This window comes from Phacochoerus africanus, chromosome 1 (genome assembly GCF_016906955.1).
Source record: "Phacochoerus africanus isolate WHEZ1 chromosome 1, ROS_Pafr_v1, whole genome shotgun sequence".
NCBI lineage: Eukaryota > Metazoa > Chordata > Mammalia > Artiodactyla > Suidae > Phacochoerus > Phacochoerus africanus.
This window is the reverse complement of record NC_062544.1, coordinates 85789361-85816314: the sequence shown is the minus strand read 5'-3', so window position 1 is coordinate 85816314 and position 26954 is coordinate 85789361. Positions and strand designations below refer to the sequence as shown.

General features: G+C 37.6%; 1 protein-coding gene across 7 annotated transcripts in view; it reads left to right on the top strand.

Moving 5' to 3' along the window:
* SATB1 (SATB homeobox 1) overlaps positions 1–26954 on the top strand; it is a 103320-nt gene that overhangs the window by 49343 nt on the left and 27023 nt on the right. For all 7 annotated transcript variants that reach the window (XM_047768990.1, XM_047769043.1, XM_047769015.1 and 4 more), the window contains 4 exons: positions 116–227; positions 2691–3145; positions 10517–10729; positions 19666–19821. In XM_047768990.1, coding sequence (XP_047624946.1) covers positions 116–227; positions 2691–3145; positions 10517–10729; positions 19666–19821 — 936 coding nt within the window. The remainder of the gene's footprint in view (positions 1–115; positions 228–2690; positions 3146–10516; positions 10730–19665; positions 19822–26954) is intronic.

The window sequence follows — 26954 nt, the reverse complement described above, 5'->3', positions numbered from 1 at the left end:
GGTGTGACCAAAAACAAACAAACAGAAAATCCAGTTTCCGCAATTGGAAACATGTCTGTGTTCTAGCTTGTGCCACTGTGTATTACAACTGTTCCCCCCTCTTCTCTTCATACAGAGTATGATTTCTTCCATTGTGAACAGTACTTACTATGCAAATGTCTCAGCAGCAAAATGTCAAGAATTTGGAAGGTGGTACAAACATTTCAAGAAGACAAAAGACATGATGGGTAAGCAGAAAGCCGTCGCAGCAATGGCTACATACCATTACGTGTCATTTGGGGGTTTATCCAAGTCACATCTAAAGCCAGGTCTTGTGATTGCCCAATTAGAGATCAATTTAGAATGTTTCTTTGAGGGTGGGGAATGGGTCTGAGTATAATGAGATAATTAAATTCAATAAATGTTTGTGTTTAAATCAGCCCAACTGACTTGGTTGTCAGACATGCAGGAGATGGAGGAGAGAGGGAGGGAGCTGTCATTTTTTAACATCTCAGTGAAGACCTAACCAGGCCTTGAATAACTAATATTAGCTATGGTTTCTCTCAGAGATAAATCATGCCTTCACGTTTTAGGTGTTTTGTTTGAGAGAAAGGGAAAGTGCCTGTTTTTATATTCAATTTTTAAGGCAATTGAATTTTGTATATATAATCTCCACAGTTGAGAACAAGTGATTTTTAGAGCTGTAATTTCCAGCCCCACTAGATAGGCACTTTGGTGAGCAACTGCTTTGCCATCTATCCCAAAGAACCATTACATCTTTTTTAAACTTTCAGTGCCAACATAGCCTCTTATCTTAATATGTAACTTCAGGTCAATATTTGTTACACAGGAAATACATTAAAATTATCTGCAGCGTGAAATGACAGATAAAAGTTGTGTGTTGTACCTGAGGATTTGGATTGTGACATTTTCTCCCTGTTGAGTTTGTTAGTGTTGGTGAAAGCAAACATGGTGATTAAAGTTAATGTTTTAATTTCTATTAAGGTTTTTCTTCACATACTTGTACTTTCCAAATGGAAGATTTTAAAATAATATAGGAATGGGATATTTAATATGCATAGCATTATGTCCTGCTTTAAATCTACCTCTGTTTCCTTCCATTACAGTCATTTAATAAAACAACAATAATAATTTCCCCTTAAGATTTGAAGAGGCAAGAGAACCTGAATTTTGAGCATGTTTTAGCTTTTAATATTTGAAGCAAAACCATCCATCTACCAAAACAGATTCTTTGCCTTTTATAGCTTAGAGCTGTAATGAAGACAATGCATCATTTTTGGAATAATTGCTTGAATTACTATTCCCTGAGAATGGCCCACTTGGGCTGATATCACTGGTAGAAATGGAAGGTTTCTTCCCCAACTCTTAGCTATATTTTGCATATATCAGTGATGATAGCAGTACAATAAGTTCCTCTAACTATGAAGTCTGAATATTTAAAAAGAGAAATGATGATTAAAATCAACCTACAGTCCATACATGGGAAGCCTGGTATACTATTTGAAAAGACTCACCTATTTTCTGTCCTCAGTCTTTCTGGTCCAGAGCATCATACCAGTCTCCTCTTTGTAGCAGCAAAGCATTTGACACACTTACTGCTCACTCCCAGCCAGTTCATATGAAGGATCTAGCCAAGGGCGATCCTTTCGTCCTGGGTGGGTGGAAATAAATTGCAAAATCCTGACAGTATCACCATTGTACTAGAACGACTCCCCACCCCTTCCTCGAAAGATTGTCATTAGCATCTGGTATAACTGTAGCTTCTTCAGGAAGCCTTTGGTTCTTAGCAATACTGAGCATACTGACTTGGAATGCAACAAATCATTTGCTACATTCTAAGAAATATTTGCAGATATACCTGCCTGCTAACATGATAGTTAGAAGTAAATGAAAAAAGACATCTAAGATACTCAGTGCAGTGTTTAGTATTCAGTCAGTTATTATTACTTATCATCATGACCACTTTTATTATTTATTATATTGATTACTTTTTATATTCATGGCTAGGATAGAACTGAACGTAAATGACATTTATGTCTTCTTTTTTCTTTCAAACCTTTTGCCTAGAATAGTAACAGTTAATATATATTATGAGAAAATACTTGGACATTTCTTTTTTCTTCAGTTGCACATGATCTTTTCTTAGCTCTGCTCACTCATTCTAGTTGCCATAAGCAAATAGTGTTCTTCTAGAAGCTATTTTAAAATAAACATTGCTTTGGAGTTCCCTGATGGTCTAGCGGGTTAAGGAACTGGCATTGTCACTACAGCAGCTTGGGTCACTGCTGTGTTGCGGGTTTGATTCTTGGCCCAGGAACTTCCACAGGCCATGGATGCAGTCAAAAATAAAAATAAACATTAATTTATCAGCCTCCATGGGGTAATAAGTAAGAGTGAATAATAGTTTGACCCTCAAACTTGTCCCATTAAAACTTGAAAATAATTGATTTCAGGCCTTAGATCTAAAACACATTATAATGTTAAATCAAAGAGCATCACCTCCCTTTCAAAGCTTATGCCATTGTGCAGAAGTCTAAAGTAAAAACCCAAACTGCTGAGTTCCGTATAGAAATGTTCTTAGTTTCTCTGGCCTGTCCATGAGCCAGCCATCTTTGCTTAGGAAATGATGGGAGCACCTTATCATGGCATCATTGTTGGTTTAACATGATTTTACTTTCTGTCCACTTCAGTTGAGATGGATAGTCTTTCCGAACTATCCCAGCAAGGTGCCAACCACGTCAACTTTGGCCAGCAGCCGGTCCCAGGGAACACAGTGGAGCAGCCTCCATCCCCCGCGCAGCTCTCCCACGGCAGCCAACCCTCTGTCCGGACCCCTCTTCCGAACCTGCACCCTGGGCTCGTGTCAACACCCATCAGTCCTCAATTGGTCAACCAGCAGCTGGTGATGGCCCAGCTGCTGAACCAGCAGTATGCAGTGAACAGACTTCTAGCCCAGCAGTCCTTAAACCAACAATACTTGAACCACCCTCCCCCTGTCAGTAGATCTATGAATAAGCCTTTGGAGCAACAGGTTTCCACCAACACAGAGGTGTCTTCCGAAATCTACCAGTGGGTACGTGATGAACTGAAACGGGCAGGAATCTCCCAGGCAGTATTTGCACGTGTGGCTTTTAACAGAACTCAGGTCAGTTTTGTTCTATTTGTAAATGGTTCCTCTCTCTCTTTTTCTCTTCCTTCTTTAATCCCATCGATACTTGTGTTTATTCTTTTACTCTGTACTAACATTTTCTCCTCCTCCCTATGTGCTTGTTTTTTGTCTGTTCCCGGGGGTGGCTACATTTGATCACTAAGCTCCTTATCATAACCTCTTCTACCATGTGCAGAGAAGGCTGTGTACAGAGTGATCCTGATTCAGGAACCTTAAAAGAATAAATATCAAAAATATTTCAAACTGATATTACCTCTGCTTTTACGTAATGGAATCTGAGCAGATTGAGAAAGCTCTCAGGACTTGGTCGAGGGCATTGGTAAGGCACTGGGCTCCTGGCCTTCTATCTACCTACCTTTCCTAGACCAGGGATCAGCAGGCATTTTCTGTAATAAGCCAGACAGTAAATATTTTATACTTTGAGGCCCATAAGCAACCATAGACATGTCCTCCTGGGCAAATTCCTGTGAAGATATTATCAGCAAGGAAGATATTTATTTAGCAAGATGGGAAGAAAGGGTGATACATATAAGAAGGCCCGAGATAAAGATATTGGAAAAGCCCTAAACAAATTGATTCTATCAAACTGTGAATGAGAAGGTTTTTTTTCTTCTTTTTAAAAAAAATTTTTTTTAATATTTTGAGAGGATTTTTTTAAAACAACTTTTTCTTGAAAACTAGTATGATATGTATGGTATTTATTTTTGGCCCAGGCATGCATGCGCGCACGTGCACCTGCACACGCGTGCACCCGCGCACACATACAAATGTGTAACTTTGATTAGAATGAGGACATTGTCCTTTTAACTTTCTTGTTTTGCCACTGTACTTTCTTTTGTCATTTTTTTTTTTTTGGCCTGACTCATACTTTCCTTTCATATTTAAGTTATTTTGTTTATTGCACGATTATGAGAATAAAATCCTGGTACAAAAATATCTAGTATTAATTCCTTGCTGGCAGAGTTTCCATACCTAGAGAATCCCAGCTGTGACTTATTTTTGGCTTGCCTTAACTGGATTGAAAGTTAGAAGGCCTTACAAAGCCTTTAACTCAGTGTTTGTTTTTAGTTTCTTTAACCATTTTTTTGTGCACCATTTGTCTGTTTTTTAAGAGTGGTTGTAAAGTACCTCTCAGGTTTAAATTGTGTTGGTTTTTCCTAGTTCTTTATTTTGACAGCTTAAAAATATGTTCATTATTAGCTGGTAAATTTAATATGATGCCTAATGGAAGGGCATCATTTAAAAAAATAAAATGAATGAATGAATGAGGTCAGTCCTCTCTCTGGCAGCAGCCTTTATTTTGGCAAATGGCTGTAACTACCAGTAGTTCTGAGTACTGGGCAAAAACAGGTCTCTGTCTAGAAGTTCAGCAAGATGCTCGTTGAACTGAATTGAAAGCCCACACAAGACAGCATTGACATGGTCGCAGATGACTTACAGATTCACCAGTAAGCATTTTGAAAATTGAGCAAATTGTTACTTCTTAAAGCACCGAGGAAAGGGTTTTATATGGTGAAGAAAGTCCAGCCAAAGGAGAAAAGTGCGCGGTCACCACCCACTGGTGCAGTTTTTTCTTTTCTGGGGCCGTAATGTCCCAAGCATTAGTCTCAGGAGTGACCATTTGTTCTTCCTGGGTTTTCACATTGACAAATTCCACAGATATTTATAGGCTCTGTTACTGGGGAAAAGGCAGAGTCTTCTCTCTTTTTATACACTATTAATCTCTTCGAAGAGATAGTTATCTCTGTGGTTAACATCGAAAACAGTGACTTAATGTTTTCAAGGGAATCTGGAGCCCAGGGTGATAGAGGGCTTTGGTTTTAAACCTTTATGTTGGTAATTGGTACTTGGTCAAAGGGGATGTTGGGCCATGTTTGAAGCTGTCTGATTTCAATGAGAGTCATTTTCTTTGTGTACTTTAAGTGTTCACTTATTGAAAATTCACCTTGGAACATGCAAGCATGCATGTCTTTTTGGTGGTCATACTGAAACAGCACGCACGCGCACATGCACAGCTGCATTTATTTTAATGATTATACATTCATATGCGTGCATGTCGTGTGTTTATTTCAAAGTGTATGCATTTCAATAAAAGCAGGTGCAGCGCGAGAGTGTATGGTGTGAGGGTGGAGGACGAAAATACACATGCTAATGCATATGTATAGAGCAGGAGCTCTGCGGAGTGAAACCGCACAGCACACATTTGTGTGCACTTATTACAGTGTGCAGTTCCAGCTCCAGGTTAAAGAAATTAATGCAAAATATGTACATAGAAATGCAAAGTTCTAAGATATGATCGGATCAAGATACTGGCATCCTATAAACAGTACGTTAAAACATTCAAATAACAATGCTGTTGTGAGTTGAGAATATTTTAGCCATTGACATCTCTGTATAACTCTAGAATCCTGGATTTCATGTTTGAACTCTTAATTGGAGAATTGTCTCATCATCTTAATTGCTCCTCCTAAATTAAAACATACCCCTCTCTTAAGACTTTCATGCATCACTATTAAAAAAGAAAAAAGTCTACCTTTTCTGAAAATTTGTGATGAAATTTATATAATCACTTGTTTTAAGGACTTTTTCCCCTTCTGAATTGATGGGCAAATGTTCTTTCATTGCTGAAGGTACTAGCTTTTAGCATCTATCATTCACTCAGCTATGCCTACTTGATGTCTTTTTAATGGAAACCTATAGCTAAAATAAATTGTGGAAGCTTCTAGATTTATACTTTTCAGTTCACTTTTCTGTATTATTGCCACTTAAAGGTTGTGATAGAAGAAAATGTATTCTTTAGTGCCTTTAAAAAAAAAAGAGCAAAACCTGGAGTTTAACTCTGATCCCATCCTGTGGCTTTTCCCCTTTTTCCTTCCCCCCTCCTCTTGTCTTTGGCACACTTTATTTTCCAGTAAAATAAAGAATGAAGATGGATTATTCAAAACTGATAACAGTAATGGACCATCATGTAATGTTTTATTGAATTTGAGTTCTGTAAATTACGTGGTGGAGAGAAAGTATAACAGAAATTGCTGCTGTGTTCCTATAATTCTTCACAGTGTAATTTAAGAAAAGTCCACTCTCCATATCACTATTGAATAAAAGGTAAAAAGGTGCTCCAAGTGACAGCTCTCTTTTTGGCCTCCCAACGACAGAGAGAAATGTGTCTGCTTATAACTTCTTTGGCTTGAGTCCAAGGTGGTAGGTGGAGTTTGAACGTCATCTTTCACCTGGACATGTGATTAAAAATTCACCAAACAACAGAGACAGGTAGCCCTGAAGAATATTCTACATGTTTTATTTTTAGGGGGAGGTTTCATCAATTCATATTTTCCTTCTGAGGGCTTTGAAGTTCCATGAAGCTGATAAAATCTATTTGAATCAGTGATTATGTTCAAAGAGGAGACAAACAGGAGGCCAGAGAGGCTTTTTGTTCAGATTGGCAGTCTCTTTCGCTTATCTACTATTTTAAAGAATTTATAATTAGCTTTTGGAAGTACTGATAATATTTATTGAAGGTTTTTCTTTCTTTTACAAGTACTAATGAATTTTACTTGTAAACTCTTTCTGGAATGTAAAAAAGGTTTAGGAATTCATCAGCAGGTTCTCTTTAATTGAAAAAACGAGAGTTCTCACAACTGCTATGGAACGACAATGCAGAATACTTGGACGTTTTCATGTTTAGAGTGCATATTGAGTGATTTGAAGATGTGAAGTACAAGGAAAAGCAGGTTCTCATTGCCAATAAAATTGATGTCCATGAGGTGCTGGTAACTTACTACCTAACATACAAATTCTTGAGTTCTTTTCAGAAACAAAAATGACTAATGATTTTGTTTAATTATGTTCAACACATTTATTGAGCACCTATGGGGCACAGTATTGATACATTTTAATCCTGGTGTTTCAGCAATAACAAGTATGGTACATGATAACCTTGAGATATTATTTTTTAGCATTAAAAAGAGTTTTTAGTAAGAAATGCCTCTTACTCTCCACCATGGGGGAGTACTGCAAATGACCTTGACCTAACTCAGCAAGTCCTAACTGTATTTCACCTGTGGGAAGTGGAAAACAAGGACCACATACATCTTGAATCCATAAATTCAGCTACTCAGGTAACAACAACCTGACAGGACCAAAACATGCTTCCCCATATCCAGATTCCAATGGCAGTCATTTTGCATCCAGAATTTTCTCAGGTGACATCATTTTTTTTTAAAGTAATGAACACATTCCAATCAAAACATTTTCTAATAATATTTTCAAGCAATTCCACCAGGGGGCACTCCCCTCATTGAAAGCCTGGGCCAAAAAAAGAAAAAAAAAAAAAACCCATGGTTTGTAAAGCACCTGAGACTGTCTACACTGGCTGCTTTAGGGCTCTCTGGGTGTCCCAGGAGTTCATATACCACTCTAGACCTTCAGCATATCCCCGGCAGAAAAGATACACTTGCTCTAGTCAGAACAATTAAGTGGAAATAAAATACTTTGCCCTGAAAACATTTCATAGGCTCAAATGGGAGATCCTGCCAACATCAAAATACAAGTAGAGAAATTTCTAAATTCTCTCCCAAGGGACCTGCTATCTTTTACTTGAAGCTGTACAGGAATGACTCGGTTTCATATTAGCAAGGCTTGATATCATCTTGTATTTTTCCATGTGTTGACTTTCTCACTGTAGTTCTCTGCTATCTCAGGAAACATTTCTAATGGAAAGAAATGACATTTTGTTATTTGAGGTTTCTGAATGTCTGATTTCAAACTTCCCAAATATAATCACATCCTAAATGTTTATAGGATCTCTTTTGACATAAAATGTTGTTGTTTTTTTTTTTAAATTGAAGTATAGTTGATTTACAATGTTGTGTTAGTTTCAGGTGTACAGCACAGTGATTCATATATATGTGTGTGTGTGTGTGTGTTCTTGTTCAGATTTTTTTCCCTTATAGGTTATTACAAAATATTGAGTATAGTTCCCTGTGCTATATAGTAGGTCCTTGTTGGTTATCTATTTCATATATAGGAGTGCATATATAATCCCAAACTACTAATTCCCCCCCCAACTCTCCCCTTTGATCACCATTTTTGTTTTCTATGTCCGTGGGTCCATTTCTGTTTTATAAATAAGTTCATTTTCATCATTTTTTGGATTCCACATATAAGTGACATATATTTGTCCTTGGTGTGCTTAGTATGATAATCTCTAGGTTCATCCATGTTGCTACAAAAGTTTTTTTTTAATTACTTAAATCTTACGAAATGTTACATACCTTTTCACTGAAGGCTCACGTTGAGTAAATTAATAATTACCATTAGAATTTTCCAATGGGTAGCATGTCTTGTTCTTAAGTTTCTGTCACCTATTTGTAATTTTTCCTCCTATGGTCTGAATAGGCTTAATCCATTTATTAAATATTTATCAAACTTATATGGCAGACATTGTGCTTGGATGACAAAAAAGAATATTAGATTATTCTAATTTATAATAGTGTATTTATGTTTACTGTGTGTTTCTATCTGTCTCTTAATAGTTAGTATATTGCTTTGCCAAGCACATCTTTTAACACCTTTTAATATTTTTATCTCCACTTGGTGGGGAAGAGTGGAGGGCAGGGGCTCTTTTTTTTTACAACTATTTTCAGACATTGTTTTTGAGACCTGTATTTTTTCAGTTTCAACGTGACACATCAAAAACACAGTCAATCTAATTAGTTGGCCTTGTGCACGTTAAATAGCTGGGTGATTGACTGCTTGTTGGACTGAATTTTAGTTAAATTGACTGGATGTTTTGCTCTTGTATAAACACAGTTGCAGCATCACTTGTCAGTATTATGAATGAAAGGACACGTACCCTTCATTCTTCAGTCACATTTCTTCGGGTGAAACTGGCTTCCCTTCTGTGGACCAAGTGAACAAATAAAATGTCTTCTTAAGCCCCTTGAGACTATTGGAGAGTCTTTTTTAATAGCAGCCTATAGATCATTTTTAAAGTGGACAATAGAAAAACCTATTATCTGTACCTAACTCTTATATTGGGGCAGTGGGCTACATTATCCCCGAGAAATTGGGAACAAAACTAAGTTTGCACTTCTAGGAAACCAAAGAAAAACCCCAGTGTTATAATCTTGGCGCCTGGTTGTTTTAACATGGCACTTTACCTCCCTTCCCCAAATGTACACCGTAGCCTTTTCTACAGAGTTATTAGAAAGTGAAATTTTCAAATTATATAGAGATCCTGACAACATTTTCTTCTGAACTATGTTATGATACACTGAAATGTAGAAAGCAAATGTGTCTTGGCATTCTAGGCATTACTTTGTGTACAAAATTGAAGCTCTAAGGGCTGCTCGGCCCTTTTCAAATGGACGGAGAATCTTTCTAATCCTTGTATTTCATAGAATCCTTTAAACAAAATTGTAGAAAACCATTCATTTTTTAAAAGCATTCTTCCAAAAATTAAAGAGGTAGTTGACAGTGCTGTGTTATTCAGGGAGAAACACCGTAAAGGAATTACCTAATGGTTTGTAGATTTCTTCTATCGCTAATAGCAACGTTTCTTCCTCAAGACATTTGATTATTATGGAATTTGATGATATTCTGTTTCTTGTCATGCTACAATGGATTTTTACAATGTGGAAAAGGTGTTATGTCACATTTAAAGGGTGGTTTCAGAAGTTCAGAATTTTAACCTGTTACTCAGAGGTATCATATAGCAAAATTGTATTTAGAATCACTGGGGTAGTCTGTATTAAGTGGCAAATAGAAGGAAATCACTTGTCATTTACTGCAGTAATTTGAAAACTAAAGGAGAAGTTAAAATATTGCCTGTGAAAATATAACATAAATCTTAGATGATGCATTAGTGATTTTCTTTTTCCTAATATGGTACAATTCATTTTCTCGTATTCTCTTTGCAAATCCTAGTTCTCTCAAAATGGCTTTGTATCTTTACATATTGGGTTGTTGGCATTCCACTGCCTTTGTCTAGGCAGCTTGAGAACTATACAGTTCAATGCTGTTGTATTATGAGCATTTCATTTATTCTTAAACTTCCCTCAATCCTCCCTCTGTGAAAGATTTCATGGCAAGTTAAGCTACTCAAAGGAAGGAGACCAATTAGGCAGTTTCAGTTTATGTTATATGTAAAGCAGATGCTTAATAAAATTAAGAATACAATTGAGGCTCTCTTCTCTACCACTTCAATTGTAACTAATATATTCCTATGTAGAATTAATGCTTCTGACTGTTCATTTTCTGAACAGAGTGGAGAAGAAAAGGGAAGGATCACTGAGGGCCAGGCCGAACCCCGGAGCAAGCTCACCCTGTGCCTTTCATTCCCTGCAGGGCTTGCTCTCAGAAATCCTCCGAAAGGAAGAGGACCCCAAGACAGCATCCCAGTCTTTGCTGGTAAACCTTCGGGCTATGCAGAATTTCTTGCAGTTACCGGAAGCTGAAAGAGATCGAATTTACCAGGATGAAAGGGAAAGGAGCTTGAATGCAGCCTCTGCTATGGGTCCTGCCCCCCTGATAAGCACACCGCCCAGCCGCCCTCCCCAGGTGAAGTCTCCTTTTTCTCCTCACCCCTCTTCTTTTTGCTTTGGTTAAAAAAAAAAAAAAAAGTCTAAGGAAGAATCTCAAGGAATTAGATAGATGGGTAGGGTTTTTTTAATATGATTTTTATTTTTTCCATTATAGTTGATTTACAGTGTTCTGTCAATTTCTAGGGTACAGCAAAGTGACCCCGTCATTCATATCTCTGTGTGTGTGTGTGTGTGTGTGTGTATATATTCTTTTTCTCACATTATCCTCCATCACGTTCCATCAGAAGTGAATAGTAATTCATAGAGTTGCTTGAGGAGAATTTGGTCCCAACTCACTAATTCCGATATAAAAACAAGAAGCTACTAATTAGATAGAGGGGGAAATTGCTTTGTGTTGCTTCATTTTGGGGATTCTTGGGGGGTGAAAAATAGCCTTTAAATGGAATATTTGTCTCTACTACTGTTATTTGTCTCTACTAATGTTAAACTCAATAGGCAAAAAAAAAAGTAACAAAGTCAGTTTTATTCCTATGAGTTTTAGAACCACCATTGAATCGTAAATAGATAAAAATAAGTAATTCCATTTGTATTTATGCTTTCCAATAGGAACTGCAGCTGGTACCAATTACACATCATCTCGTTTGTAATCTTTCATAATTAAGTTTAATACAATCCTTGAAGGCAGCTTTAAATGGGGCTGATAAGGAATTCCAACCATATTCCCAGAAATGGGCACATTTTCTATTTTACAAATGTATGCACTTTTTAGAAAGGACAAATTTTACCTTCCAGGTAATTTTGTGTATGTGCATCTATACTGCTTTTTTTAAAAATCACATTTAAAAGGTAGTCTCATAACTATTATTAGAATTTGAGAAGTTCATTTTCAATACAAACTATTAGATAAAATTTTGAGAGTAGATTACACTTAAAATCCACAAGCAGATATTTTCTTATACATTTAATTTGTGGCCTGTGCACCTCTTAAAAATAAGATCAGCTAAAACTGGATGAAAGTGAATCCAGAGGCCCAGTGGATTAATAATCTGACTACAGTGGCATGGGTTCAATCCCCAGCCTGGTGCTGTGGGTTAAAGGATCCAGCATTGCCACAGCTGTAGTGTAAGTCAGAGTTGTGGCTTAGATTCAGTCCCTGGCCTGGGAACTTCTACATGCTGTGGGTGCAGCCATAAAAAAAGAAAAAAAAGTGAATATGGATTATACAAAGTATTAATGTAACATAATGTCATAATGAAATACCTTAATTTCATCAATAGTAAAAAATAACCATCCATTTTCAAGTATAGAAATAGAGAAAAAGCTCATTCAACACTAAAAATGAAACTGCCAGAGACAGACACTCCGTAAATAAGGACTAGGCATAATATACAGCCACTCTTTGAGGGTCTTAAGCTGCCTATTGTCATGTTCTGAAATGATATATCTTTTTTTAGAAACATCGCAAAAGTCCATTTTCTCCATTTTATTCAATGAAAATCAATTTGGTCTTGATGTCTATAGAAGCAGACAGTAAGGAATGCATTGCTGTAAGTGTAAGAAAGTCAAGTTTCTCTAGCAGAAGAGAACCATATCACATAGAGATGTAGGCATATGTATCCACCTGCCTACACACATGCATGAATTGAATTTGATCTTTCAAGCCTTTTATAAAATATTTCTTACAAAAAGAATGAGGAACTCTACTTAACACATATGACTTTCGTAAGAGTAAACAAAGAGTACTGTATTTTGGTCCTGATTGAACACTTGGTTTATGGTATCTAGAGTTAATGCATATACCATCTTAGTTGATTTTGCTGTTCCAAATGCCACTGCAATGTCTCTGGGCAGAGTTATTTTACTTATCACTTTGCAATACTAACAAGAGGATAGCTTACTTCAGACCAGCATGAACTTAAGCACTGGGCAGCTTTTTCTTTTTACAGTCTATCCAAATATTTGCCCTAATAGTTTCTTACTATAGCTTTGATTTTCTAATTTTCTGGGGTTTCAGTGCTTTTATGTGTTCTCCACATGTGATTCTGCTGTCCTTATTCAAGTTTTTTTCTTTAGCCGGAATTACAGTAATTCTTAAGTGATATTCTGTTTTGTATACTGTTAAGATACTCTTAGGTTGCTTTCCTATATGTATGCCTAAAGACTATAAATTGGGACAGAAAATATACTTTGTTTTGGCCTGAATTACAGATTTAGCTGGTTGAGCTACCCTCAGCTGTGTATGTTTATTCTCAACCGGGGATACATAGGCATTGTTGAATCTGCAAAGCACCTAGATAGTGTAGATTCTTTTTTTTGTTTTGTTTTTGTTTTTGCTTTTTAAGGCCACACCCGTGGCATATGGAGGTTCCCAGGCTAGGGGTCTAATTGGAGCTACAGCTGCCAGCCACAGCCACAGCCACAGCCATAGCAACACAGGATCCAAGCTGCGTCTGCGACCTACACCACAGCTCGTGGCAATGCTGGATCCTTAACACATTGAGCGAGGCCAGGGATTGAAACCACAACCTCGTGGTTCCTAGTCAGATTCATTTCTGCTGTGCCACGACGGGAACTCCGATACTGTAGATTCTTAGCAAAGCTAAGAAAGAAGATAAGTTTCTATTAACACAATATTATTGGCCATCTAACCAAATTCTGAAATGATTATCTTATGTGAATGATTTTATTTCACTACTTCATATAAATCAAAGTATTTTATATGCTTCATTGAGAGAATCACTTTGCATTACTTAATGTTATCATAACAGCTCACAACCAGTTTGTTCACCTTTTACCCTTTTTATTTGTTTTTTCTCGGGCCACACCTTCAGTATATGAAGTTCCCATGCTAGGGTTCGAATTGGAGCTGGAACTGCCAAACTGTGCCATAGCCACAGCAATGCAGGATCTAAGCCATGTCTGTGACCTACACCACAGCTCACGGCAGTACTAGATCCTTAACCCAATGAGCGAGGCCAGGGCTTGAACCTGAGTCCTCATGGATACTAGTCAGGTTTGTTACCTCTGAGCCGCAGTGGGAACTCTCACCTTTTAAACTTTAGGAAAATTTTAATATATTCATCAATGTAAAATGAGTATGTAGGGTTTGGAAAAAAATGTGTTACAGAGCAGTTGAGTTAGTACTGTTTTGCAGCAGTTGAAACTGAATGCTTAAACTGGAGCCATTATACCACATGTTAGGTTGTAATATGCTCATTGACTAAAATGGAAGGGGAAAAAAAAGGATGAAACCACAGGTAACAGAAACAGATGGCAAAATTGTGTCTTTTTAATTTTATATTTCGTTAAAGAGGGGTCTATATGAAATCAGTGTGCATTTCATTTCCTCCCAAAAGGAGATATTCGAAACCTATTTCAAGACAAGTCTTGGGCTTAGGTTGAACAAAAATTGGATTTCTTTTAAAAGAACTGCATGTTGGAGTTCCCATCATGGCGAAGTGGTTAGCGAATCCGACTAGGAACCATGAGGTTGCGGGTTTGGTCCCTGCCCTTGCTCAGTGGGTTAATGATCCGGCGTTGCCGTGAGCTGTGGTGTAGGTTGCAGACGTGGCTCGGATCCCGCGTTGCTGTGGCTCTGGCGTAGGCCGGTGGCTACAGCTCTGATTCGACCCCTAGCCTGGGAACCTGCATATGCCATGGGAGTGGCCCAAGAAATAGCAAAAAGACAAAAAAAAAAAAAAAGAAAGAACTGCATGTTGAAGCAGAGGTCCCTTGTGGCTCACAAAAGATCCCTGGCCAGCTTTAGGCCTGAGAGAATCCTTTTTCTTCCAGCTCCTTCCCTGAGAGTTTAGGTCACATGGATGATGACTGGGATATTCTCGGGTCATAACAGACCCAAGACCTAAACCATTTAGGAACTCAGGTTATAAATTATCTTTAAGAAGGGGCCTCCTTCAGCTCCATGTTTTATTCTTAGTAATACCTCCCCAGGGAAAACCAAGACCAGTTTCAGGAAACTTGGCCAGCCCAGCCCAAGTGAGATAGTTCCTCTGCATACCTGTCATTCATGTTTCTGTAGGGATACCATGTGGGGAGCTTTCTCTTCTGGCTGGGAAGTAGTTTCTGGGCCAGATCTGTTTGTTGTTGTTGGGAAAGCATATATTCACAACTTATATGGTCTAGTTCAAGAAATACGAATACCTTGCACTTGATAACGGCTCGCAGTTTTCTAAGCACCTTCAGGTGCATGAATTCATGGACTCCTCATACCAACTTTTGGTAGGAGAAAAACAAGCAAATCAAGTCAAAAATTTAGTGTAGTTTCAAATCCCCTATTAGAGCCATTGCTATTTCCCCTACCTCAAGCCACCTCCTCAAAACACAAACAATTTAGAAAGGAGAAAATGAAACTGGGGAGCCCTTTCTGTTTGTCATGGAGAATAAGTTTTATTTTTAGGTAAGGAAGAAGAACACAGATGAGAACATTCTTCTGATAGAATAAATGTTTGACAAATGATCCATTTTGGAAGGCTTTGGACAATTGGGCATTTCTGAGATTGTGGAGAAAAAAGTCCCTTCCAAACTTTGGTCATATGAATATCTGGGAAACCCAATCCCTTCAAAGGTCCCTGATCTTAAAGGTTTCTTTTCTGACTGTGTTTAGCAAATTTTCCAGATGAGTTTACGAGATGCATTTTGTTAATAATAACTAATTATTATTTTCTGGGAGTTGTCTATTCCACAAAATAGATCAGTTTTAAGTTGATGGTTTCTATTTAGGTATGCACTTTTGATGGGTTTATTTGTGCGTTTTGATATTTGTGACTTTTGGAGTTAAATTAGCAATTTCTGTCTTCATAAGGACTGTTTGAAAGCCTATAATTATCAAGTTATAACTTTGACATGAATTATATAATTATTTTTTCCTTTTATAAATATATCTCTTTATGTAATTCTTTGGTTTCTTCTAAAGTAAGATGTGATTTTTATGACTATGCTTTAGCAAATGTACAAAGTCAATGTGATATGTAATTAATTTAATCTGATAGCTGCACCCATCTCTTTACAACATATTCTTCTATGATATAATGAAATATAGGTTTAGTTATGGGCAGGAATCTCACACTTGATAAACATTTTATTTGCTATGAACCCCTTGACCAGCTTTATTTTAAGATCACTTACGTGCTTATAAGTGCTTTTCATTAATAGTCATCTTTTAAAAGCTCTGGAAAGTCCATATTTGGAAAATGACTAATACTGCTTCTATGAAAGGAAGAAAAGTATAAAACAATAGACCCATGATTCTCAAAACATTGTTAATATTTGAAATTTTTATGTATTAAACTATAAATGAAAACACTTATAGTTTGTATAACTTGAAAAGTAAATTCAGACAGATTTTTTAAACTAATGATGAAGCCATTTGCTACTTAAAAATTAGACATTAATGAGCTAGATTTAGCAAAGGGCTGCCAAAAAGCAGGCACAGCATATCTTAAAAAATCAGACCTTGACAAATAAAGAGGTTCTACATAATATCATAACCTTAGCATACTGCAGTGGTTTCTCACATCTGCAGTGGCATTAGACAGACTTAAGTTCAATAATCAACCTTCCCCCTCAGACGCATTACTTAACCTCTTCGTAGTTTGCTTAATTTGAAAATGGGGCCATAATATAATAGTACCTACTTGCAGTTGTTATGCAGGTTAGAGTTCATATATGTTAATACAATGCCCACCTCATAATAAACAACTAATAAACATTCATCTCTGTTATTATCATATTTATTATTAAAACTACATCCAGCTTGAAATTGTGTGTGTGCACATGCACTTAGACACACGTGCAGAATGTGCTTGCAGCCACATCCTCCTGCATCAAGGAAGAGCATAGTCACCAATCAGGACCGCAGTAGAGTCCATTCTCTGTAGCAAGTATGTAGCATGTATGTGGTACATATGTAGTACTCAGGTAGAGTTCTTGTTCATTTTACATTATGGGTTGCTGAATTCAGCAATCCATGAAGATGCCAAAAAAAAGAATTTTCATGGCAAATTTGTGTCCTACTGCACAATTTCAGTGAAATAAAATGCAGAATGCAGACTCGAGTGCTGCACCCTGTCCCCATGTGGGAGGGTAAATAGCAGAAGCTCCAATTCTTAACTACTTCCCCGGCGCCGCCGTAATGATGGAGTGGGACACGCTACCTTGATAAAAGCTATTCGGGAAGCAACTGCATTTATTTTACCTCCTGTGCTATTTGCGGAGAAGAGCTGAAGAGTAGTTTGTTTTGCCTGGAATGAACTACTTTATGAATTTTAATGTGTGATATAATATTAAAAGCTAAACCAGGATTAAAGAAGCTTTTTTTTTGTGCTAAGCTAAAATAGTACTTAGTAGAATGAGGTATAAAAGATTTTTGTTTCCATTTTTACCTGGGGAGAAAATTCAGGTTTCATATTTTTGAAAAGCTGTCCAAGTCAGTTCCCCTTAAGCAATAGCTTGTGTTTAGGAAAAAATGTGATTCCAGAATTCTAATAGCTTATCTATGATAAGATGTGTATCCAAGCCAACAAGATAATAAAGAAGAGCTTTTCTAAATATTTTTCAAATGAGTAATACAGACAATTTCTTAATGTTTTTAAAAGTCATTCGTCTCACTTTTTTAAAGGTTTCCTGTGTACTTCTCCACTTTCGATTGTGTTGGCCGCTAGGAAATGGCTATTTGGTGTTTTTTTATGATTTAAAAATTTTTGCTTTTTGGTTCAAGTTGTAATTGCTTTATTAAAAAAAATTAAACCAAAGAAATTTTTAGAAACAAAATCACAGGGTTGAAGTGAATGATTATAGCCCACCTCAAAGATAAATTCTTAAACATCATTTTTGCACGAGAAGGAAAATTATTTTAAAAACACGCTGAAACACCAAGTTTCCAAAGCCTGATCTCTTAACTATTGCTAAGCAGATCGCTACCAAGGCACTGGACTTCATGCCTCCATTTCCATAACATTCAATTTTCAAAGCGATTGAAATGGCTTTTCTTTTCTCTTTCATTTAAGCAGTGAGAAAAATAGGTATTAAAAGAGACCCCGTGGGGTGATCAAATCTATCCTTCTGCCTCAAAGCAAGACCACCCCAGAGCAAAGTTGCGAATCTCACCAAAGCAACTTTGTAGGCAATTTATGGTAATGCGTTAACTCTTCTGGCTCCTAAAGTGGTGTTTAGCAGATTATTGCTTCAAAGCCCTCTGTCTGTTCCTAGTGGCCTCCAGTCACTAAAACGCCTCTCTGAGTGAGTGCCCTTGCTTAGCAGAGTCCCGGAACTGGCAGGGGAAAGCTGGGAAATCCAGCCTCCGCTTTTGCCGTTTCTGTGTCTGGTTTATTGTTGAGGACAGGCCAGTGAGGCCAGCCAGTGGATCACTTGTCCTGCCTCACCTTCTGTGTTCTCAGTGGGGCCTGTGGTCCAACCATTTCCCAGCATTATCCTGTCTATACTCCCAAGGGTCTGTGTAGGTGGGAGCATCTGACTACATCCTATAGATAAAGCCCGCATGATTATTTGACTTATTTAGCTAGAAGTCGGAAGGCACTTTTTAAAAGAGACCCATCTTTACTCTTTAAGTGCAAGGAATTAAATCGCTTAGGATAAACTCTCCCCTTTTTTGATATTAAATATTTGGGGCAGGGTGAAAGAAGCATTGCTGTATGACGAGGAAGGTATGCCATTTAATACCAAAAAAATCATTTGTTTATCTTAAAATGAGCTTCATTTTCTATTGTTCATAATAGATGTGAGAAATGGCCCAAGACAGGAAGTTTCTAAAGAATGAAAACCTAAGTCTATAAAGGACCCTAAGAAACATGGTCCTTGATGAATTATTTTGTCCAGAGAAACAGGGTCCTGCATCTGTGGTAGGAGGTTTCATTTACATTTTCATCAGTTTTCCCAATAAAAAAAAAGCAGCTTCATGGTTCATATGTAAATTTCCCAGGCTGGTTCACATCATTGCATAAGAAAAAACAAATTATGCTTTTAAAGATTTCAAGTTTTAAGGATTATTTTTAAGTTTTGGAAGATTGATAATGGTATCCATAAATTTTGCTATCTTCCCCCTATATTTTATAGCATTTCCCCTCTGATCTCTGATTATCCTGCTTACCAAAGGTATTGACACTAATTTCTCACTTAAGATTATACATTTTGAATTTGTCTGTAAAGTCACTGGTTATATATTTCATATAACTTGCAGTAATGTTCTATTAAATATTGTGAAACGTTTTCTTATTGTCTGGTTCCACAAGTCAAAAGGAATCAGTTATATACAGGGGTGCCAAGAAACAATGAAATAATTATACAGAACAGCTTGGACATGCACGTGTAAAATGCAACCAGCCTTTATGATAATTAAGCAAGGCACTCTACCTGTTTCATGGATGGGTAGAAGATTTAAATACGCAGCTCAGCAAATGGCTTTGTTATGGAAGATTTTTTAAATGAAACATAAGAGGAAAAGGTGTTAAAAAAAGAGTCTAAAATTAAAAAGGCCATAGTATGTAATAGCTATTAGTGATACAATTGTCTGTTAGGCACCAGGTACCCAGTGAAGATATAGCACCGTGTGTTATGATTTTAACTGTGAATTTTCTTTGTTAGAACTGCAATGGAAGGTAATTGGGAAACAATTTGTTTAGGGTTTTCAAGTCTTTGAAACTATTCCGTTTTCCAGAAAACTTACTTGATGGCATTATAATTCCTGCTTGTCAGCTGGCAGTTATTGTCATATTACAGATGCAATCACCTGTGACAATGTGATTTCCTTAACTTAAGCGGCGTGATCTCCAGGTAATAACTAATGTTGAATGACCGCGCTGTTGATCACCTTGATCATAAAAGGAGCAACGATGTCCAGTTTGGATGCTGAGCCTGAGAAGCTTCAAAACAATTTGGCCAGTGGAAAATGATAGGCATGTTCAAAATGTTTTATAGGTGAAAACAGCTACTATTGCCACGGAGAGGAATGGGAAACCAGAGAACAATACCATGAACATTAATGCTTCCATTTACGATGAGATTCAGCAGGAAATGAAGCGCGCTAAAGTTTCCCAGGCACTGTTTGCAAAGGTTGCAGCAACCAAAAGCCAGGTAAGAGCCCCTGTTAGGCTTGGACAACGTTTATCTGTAATGCCTGTGAAAGTTCATTCAAAGGGGTGTCCATATGCAATTTGAGCTTGCATCACCAAGACGTCACAGTTTCGGCAGAGCTCTGTGATAATATTGAAGTGTTCAGATTCAGGTAACAGATCCTTGGTTGTGTTTACCCTAACAGTCACTGTCCAGACCACGGATTTCTCTGTCGATCCCTGAGTTAGTTAATAGTTGCTTCCAGAAGAGTATTATAATATAAAGGAGGTTTCTCCATCTGGTCTATTGTAGCAGAACAAATAACTTGAATTAATGTTATCTCATTAGTACTTAGATGACCTTGATTTCCATCCCAAAATACTACAAATGTTGTAGTTTCTTGTTCTGTTTCAACACAGATATCTACAACTATTAGGTGCACTTATCAAACAACTGGAAAGTTTAAACAAATATATTATCATCATCAATGAACTCTCCTTTATTAAACAGCCTGGCTACTGTCAACATCTGATAAAATTATACAATCCTGAGAGCATTTACAATATGATGTGTCTCTAATACAATACTTCTGTTTTTTAGCTTTCTCTGAAATTTTACTCTAGCAACATTGATAGTGCTCTTTGATGGGAGTTTTGCTTGCAAAAAGGTTGTTCTTGTTTAAGTTATAGGCTGGATGAAATACTTAAGGGATATCTTGGAAATGTTATATAAAAATGATTAAACTCAAGCTGTGGACTGTAAAAATTATAGCTTTATAGGCCACATGCCTGCCTACCCTTCAATCACTGTCAAAGTGATAATTTCTACAATAATATGTTTCTTTTATTGTGAGATTCTAAACATCAAGTGCTGTTTAAACATTAAACTGGATTGTTTATGTTAGTGCCGTACTCGGCGTGTCATACATCAGGCCACCGTAATCTCTCATGGAATGTAAAATTCTGTCATGAATCATGGCTTGTATATCGGAAATTACTGTAATTTTGATTGGAAATTACAGGGCTCTTGAAATGTTTCTAATTATGATAGAATGTTAGAGCCGCTTCAAACCTGTGTGCTCCTTCAGATGTTTTCATTTACATGCCAAGACTAGGCATTAAGGAGAAATGTCCTTTTCTCATGTTGCCCCTCACCCACCCACCCCGCACCTTCTTGTTTTGGCTCTTTAGTCTAATTAGGATGAGGCTCTTATAGTTAAACGTATTTAATCTTGCCTTTCTTTCTGATTCTACATCTCTTCTGACCTTTCCAATTAAATTATCAAGAATAACAGATTGTCTTCCTATAAGGCCAAATGCTCACCCCAAGTCTCCAACAAAGATAAAGAGAGAAACTCGACATGTACTGTTCTGATAAGGGTCAGCCTTAAACCCAACAAACAAAAATAAATATTAGAACTTTTCGATAACTTGGCATCTGTCATCTAATCACCAACACCCTGCCTTCCCTTTCTGACTACAGGATAGCTCTTTATGACTATAGCAGCTTTTGTGTCACCTTCATTCTTTCTTCGTGTTATCCCCAGTTGTCCCCACCTGAGCTGAGTTTCTGATTTTGGAACTGTTCAGACAGTGGCAGCAGTTGGTTGATAATGTCATGCGAGTGATGTTCTGGGTTTTTTTTTTTTTTAAACATCGTTATTCTTTGGACCCCTGTCCTACAAACTCCCCCTGAGTCACTCTCAACGATGTCAGTTGGCAGCTTCTGTGTATCTGCCATGCCAGTGTGTTCCCCAGCACCCCCAATACTGCTAGCTCATCTCCCCAATTCTGGTTGAAAGAGAATCCCAGGGACCAATGGTAGACTACTTGGGTCTAGCAGACTGTTAACTTTCATCCTCTCAGATGGTTTATTCTTCACTACTCATTTATAGTAACTTCATTCTAAAGTGTTTTTGTAGCTTTCTCTTAGTTATTCAGTGTAGATGTTGGCACTGCCCTCTTTATGAAAATCTAAAGATCGATGATTAAAATAAAAAATAAGGCATGTATCACAGAGAGAGGTGGTCTGACTCAACCAAGGAAGGTGGTCATTGACTTAAGTCCTCTTCTCCTGCCATGATTTCTATGAAGGAAATAGAAAAATTGGAAAACAAATGAAAACCAAAAGAACCTTCAAATCACATTCACCTTTTTCATGGTTAAAATTCTTAGCTTGCGAAAGAGTTATTTATGCTTGGATAGTGGTGCTGAGGCTCATCAGAATGAGGTGAGAGTCCCCCAACAAAGGAAGCACGCTGGTGGAGGGAGGGGCTAGAACCACTCCATGGAATCAACTGGTCCAGCCCCATCTGCTTCTGATTCTCTCTGTTGGCTTAACATTCATCACCTTTTTTGTGCTAGACCCTGTGCCTCATATATTATCTGCATAACATTGATTTCCTCATTTTACACATGAGGGGCACTTGGCTAAAACGTAGCAGAGCCAACCTCTAACTCTGCCTCTCCCATGTTGTTTTAGTGTCTCCTTAGGGTTCCAGGTAACATCAGAACCAAAGTTATCCCCCCTTCCAGGAAAGAGGAATTCGGGATCCTGGACCGATTGATAACAGAAATGGGTGGGGGCTTTCCTTTCTTCATTGACCTATTCATGGAATATGGATTCAGCCAACATAGGGCCTTTAGAACGGAAGCTTTTTCATGCCTGTTTGGGGCTGAGGTACATGGTGGAAAACTCAGGAGACTGTGATCCAGGCTTTGTCACCGATGTTATAGTTTTGGGAAATGATTTAACCTTTTGGAGCCCAGCATTGCTTTTAATGTGGGAGGCAGCTCCATGCTATTGTGTATGCAGAGGAGCTTTGAAATGTGCAGCACTATGCACAAATAGATAATGTCTTATGTGCTAAAGCAAGAGGCTCAGACCTCCACACAGAGGGACTTATTTATTATCTATTTATATATCTCACATACCTTTCACTTGAAAGCTTTATGTAGATCCCCTGAATGGCAGGCGGCATAATTATTTTTAAGAGATAGTACAGCCCCATAATGTTGTGGAACCAACACATTGGAATTGTGGTCTGCAGTGACTAATGCACAAAGTATTTTCAGTAAAAGAAACCAACTCTGCAGATCCCACCATTTCACATGTATTATATTATTTCTCCTCTTCCATGAGTAATAGAAATGAGATTGTTTTTAACTCTAATAGAAATGTCTGGATAAAATATGCAAGTGCAAACTGAAGGTAGGCTACTTTTTGTGCTTGGGTAGGAAAGCAGACTAAGGCAAACTTTAAAAAGATGATATCCTTTAAACATAATGTGAATAGCTACAAATGAATACACTTTATATTCTGGGTATTCAAATCAGCAGCCGTTTTTTCCAAGTGAATCATATTGGAATTTTATCAAACATTTAGGCTGATAACATTCAAATAATTATGGGAGCAGAATTCGCTAATTTTACTGTTTAAAAAAAATAGTTGATTTGGGTAATAACCATTACAGTATCAAGGTTCAGTTACTGTTCATTGGTTATAGTGTTTTCATATGGGAGATGGAAATGGAATTTTTTCCTTAATGGTGGCAGATGTTGGAATCTAATTTTATTCCACAGCAAACCCCCTGAGAGCTCTGAGACTTAAGGTGTACGTCCAGCAAGGGGACATTAGCAGCGCCGTAGGCCTTGCCTTGTACATTGAATTGTTACATTGATTTTCATGTTTGCAGAGGTGGAGCTTGCAGATACAGGAATGCAGTCAGAGTAAAGGGCTTTTACAGAGCAGCTGCATCTGCACTGCCACTTGCATTTAGCAAATGATCTCTCTCCAGTGCTTTATTGAACAGGGTATTTCTTTTAGTAAAGCAACTAGATGACGTAAATTCTATCTGACCGCACATGCTTTCAATAGAATCTTGTTCAATCTCTCTCTACTCACTGGTCCTGTAGAGTTACTGGACTCTTTGGCTGCCCCAACTTCGACTGGTCAAGAGGTGTGGTTTTTCTCACTAAAAAAAGAATTTTTGCTTCTGTGAAGATAGCAGGATCAGTAGAAGGGACCAAATCATTCAAAGTGTTTTGCTTTCATCCATTTACTTTTCAGACACTTTTGAGATTCAAGACCTTTAGGATGGGAGAGAAAAAGGAGGATGGAGGAGAGAGAAGAAAGCTTTAGTCCTCTTCGGGCTCGTAGGTGGAAAAAAAAAAAGCATCTTTTTGATCTTTGCATTTAGAAATTCTCAGATGGTGATTGGAATGGCTTAAATACAAGTGAAATATGATATGTCACAAATCAGTGGGGGTAGAAATAAGGCTAAAGATGTAATTTTCATTGCTGGTTATAGGAATCTACAGTGATCAAATCCAGGGGAAAAAAAATCATGGAAACACGACTGCATTCTGGATTCTAGCCTGTCAGTGAAGGCATCTTTTATTTTGTTAGAATCGAATTACACTTCACAGAATCTACACTTTGAAGCTCTGTGCTGATTCATTCTCTTGGAATGTTCATGTAACAGACTTTGCTGCAACACGATTTCACCTGGGTAGCCTCTGATTTCAGATACAAGGAGGCTCCTGCAGCTTTGAGAGTCATGGTCCTTGTTATTTCTAGTGCCACATGCTCACCTAGCAGCCTGTGAGAAGATCTTTACACCATGTCCTCAGAGCCCCTCCTCTTGGGCTAAGGGACTGTCCTTCAGCCAGGATCTAAGGAGAGGACTGCCTCTTCATGCATTCTCCATCTAGTGCCTAAAATAAATATTTTATTTATTTATTTATTTTACTAGGGGGAGGAGACCCTGAGGAGATTCAGGTTAGGTTTTCCTGGGTCAGTTTCCCTGTAGGAGGGAGAGGCAAGAGGAATGCTTGAAGGGAGATGAAGAAGAGAAGGAAGACAGCCCAGCATGTAGCATCATAGGACCTGCTAGCATTCAGCATAATGCTAGCATTTGGAGAGACCCTAGTGGGGCCTTCTTGTTAAGAAGAATGTTGAGTCCCTTCCATCTCCTGTTCAAGGTGCTGCCTGTGCTGGGAGCCATCTCTAAAAAGGTCTTCTGTCTAAATCTTGGGCATCCATATTGGATTTAGTTTTCTAGAGTGAAGACCTGTCTTTATGGCTCTAGTTGATTGCTGAACAGGACTATTAAAATTAATGGCTTTAAATACATAAACACGGACATAATATAGCAGTTTAAAGGTACACAATTGTATGTTATGTGATGTTTTAAGAAGTAAATTTGTGAATCTGAGTATGAGCCCTCTTCACATTTATGTTATAAAAACAAGCATATGTTTTAATTAATCTGGAGTTTGATCAAGGAAGTTCGTTATTAAATAGAACACTTACTTGCCCATTATGTTTTTGGCAAAAAAATCATGTGAAGGGGTGGTTTCCCCTTAGACATTTGATATTATCTATTTAAACATGTTGAACTGAAAATATGTAGTTATCTTATTGCCACCTTCAAATCATTTAACAATTTCTTTTCCTCTAAAATTTAAAACTAAGTAACAAGAATCATGTAAACATATCCTCCTCATTCTCCCATTTAATAAGACCACTGGAACATGCATAGTCATGACACATTAAGCCCAGTTTCTCCCTCTTTAAAAAAAAAAAAGTCATAAAATTTTAGTCAAGATTTGAAAAAAAGCAATTTGTGGATATTGAGCCAGCTCTCTGAAAAGGATCATCCTGTGAGGAGGTCCAAGGAAGGTTGCCACAGGAATGGTCCACTTTAAAGCAGGCCAGCGTCATGCATTTTGAGTACACCAATTACATATCTATAGAATTTGCTTTAATCTGAGGCCGCTTTTTGTCCCCCAAATGTAGTATAAGTTGGAAAGTGTGGACTCAGAATATCCTACAAAAGTACTTTTTGGAGGCCATTCTGTAATCAGCTTTGACAGCTGAAGAGTTAACTAATTCTTCAGGACAGAATCCAGTATCTACAGAATGGGAATAGGGAGGAGATCAAACCCATGGGGTTTAGCACTCAGAAGGAATGAATTTCCAAACGGAATGGCATTCAGTTAAACTTAGCCCATAATTGTAACACTGAGAAAGTTCTTTAACAAACTACCAAGTTAAAAGACAAAGTGTTTTCTCAGAAGTCTCAACAGTTGTCTTTTATGGTTTGGGTAGTAAAGGTGGGTTTTATTTTAGCTTTATCTTCTTTTCTCTCATATGAGAAATGAAAATAAGGGCCCTGTGAAATGAATGAGCTATGAAAATGCATTTATGCAAAATGACAATAGAAAAATTGCTCTGGAAGAAACTGCACCATTAAAATTTCACATCAGTGGAAGGTGCTAAGAGAGGAATGGGAGTTGGCAGTAGGTATTGGATATAGGATTTTTCGGCCCTGCCAAAAGAATACTTCTTCAATATCTTAAAAAGTAACCTGTGGAATTCCCTTGTGGCACAGCAGGTTAAGGATCTGGCATTGTCGCTGCAGTGGTGCAGGTTCAGTCCCTGGCCCGGGAATTTCCACATGCCATGAGTGTGGCCAAAAATGGGGAAAAAAAAAAAGTAACCTTTGAGATTATTTGTTTTCGTAAGTATACTTGTTATGCTTTTCCACACACAGTTCTTTTGCATGACAGAATGACACAACTAAATCATAGACCACCCCTTTAAAAAATACGTATATAATATATATATATATTAGACGTTAGTAGAAATACAGCCATTTTATAATTTTAGTACCTTATAAATATATAAGCTCCAATCCACTGGTGGCGTTGCCATACGATTGCTAAATTGATGAAGTTGTCCTTTTTCTAAGTCTTAATCTGCTTCTGTTGTATGATAATAGAGAATCTACTCTCCTTTGATTTCTTGATTCAGCCATTCCAGTGGCCTTTTGTGTATTTTTTTTTTTTTTCAAACAATTCCCTTTTCAACCAGTATGCTTCAGGAATTGGGTTGAAACACACTGTTTCATAAACTGCCAGCCTCCTCGGCCGCCTCAGTGCCTCTGATTCTGTAAATCAGATCATAGGCAGCATGCTGTCATATAATAAGGTGTCTGATCCTTATTACCAGTTTGTTGATGCACAGACTCCTTCAAATTGACCATTGCAACACATGGTTTCCCCTGAAACTAGCTGTGATAATTAGCGTGGTTCTAATGAGACAGAATGTCACTGATCTTGTGCTGAACTGTCGCGTATCGACGCTGCGGA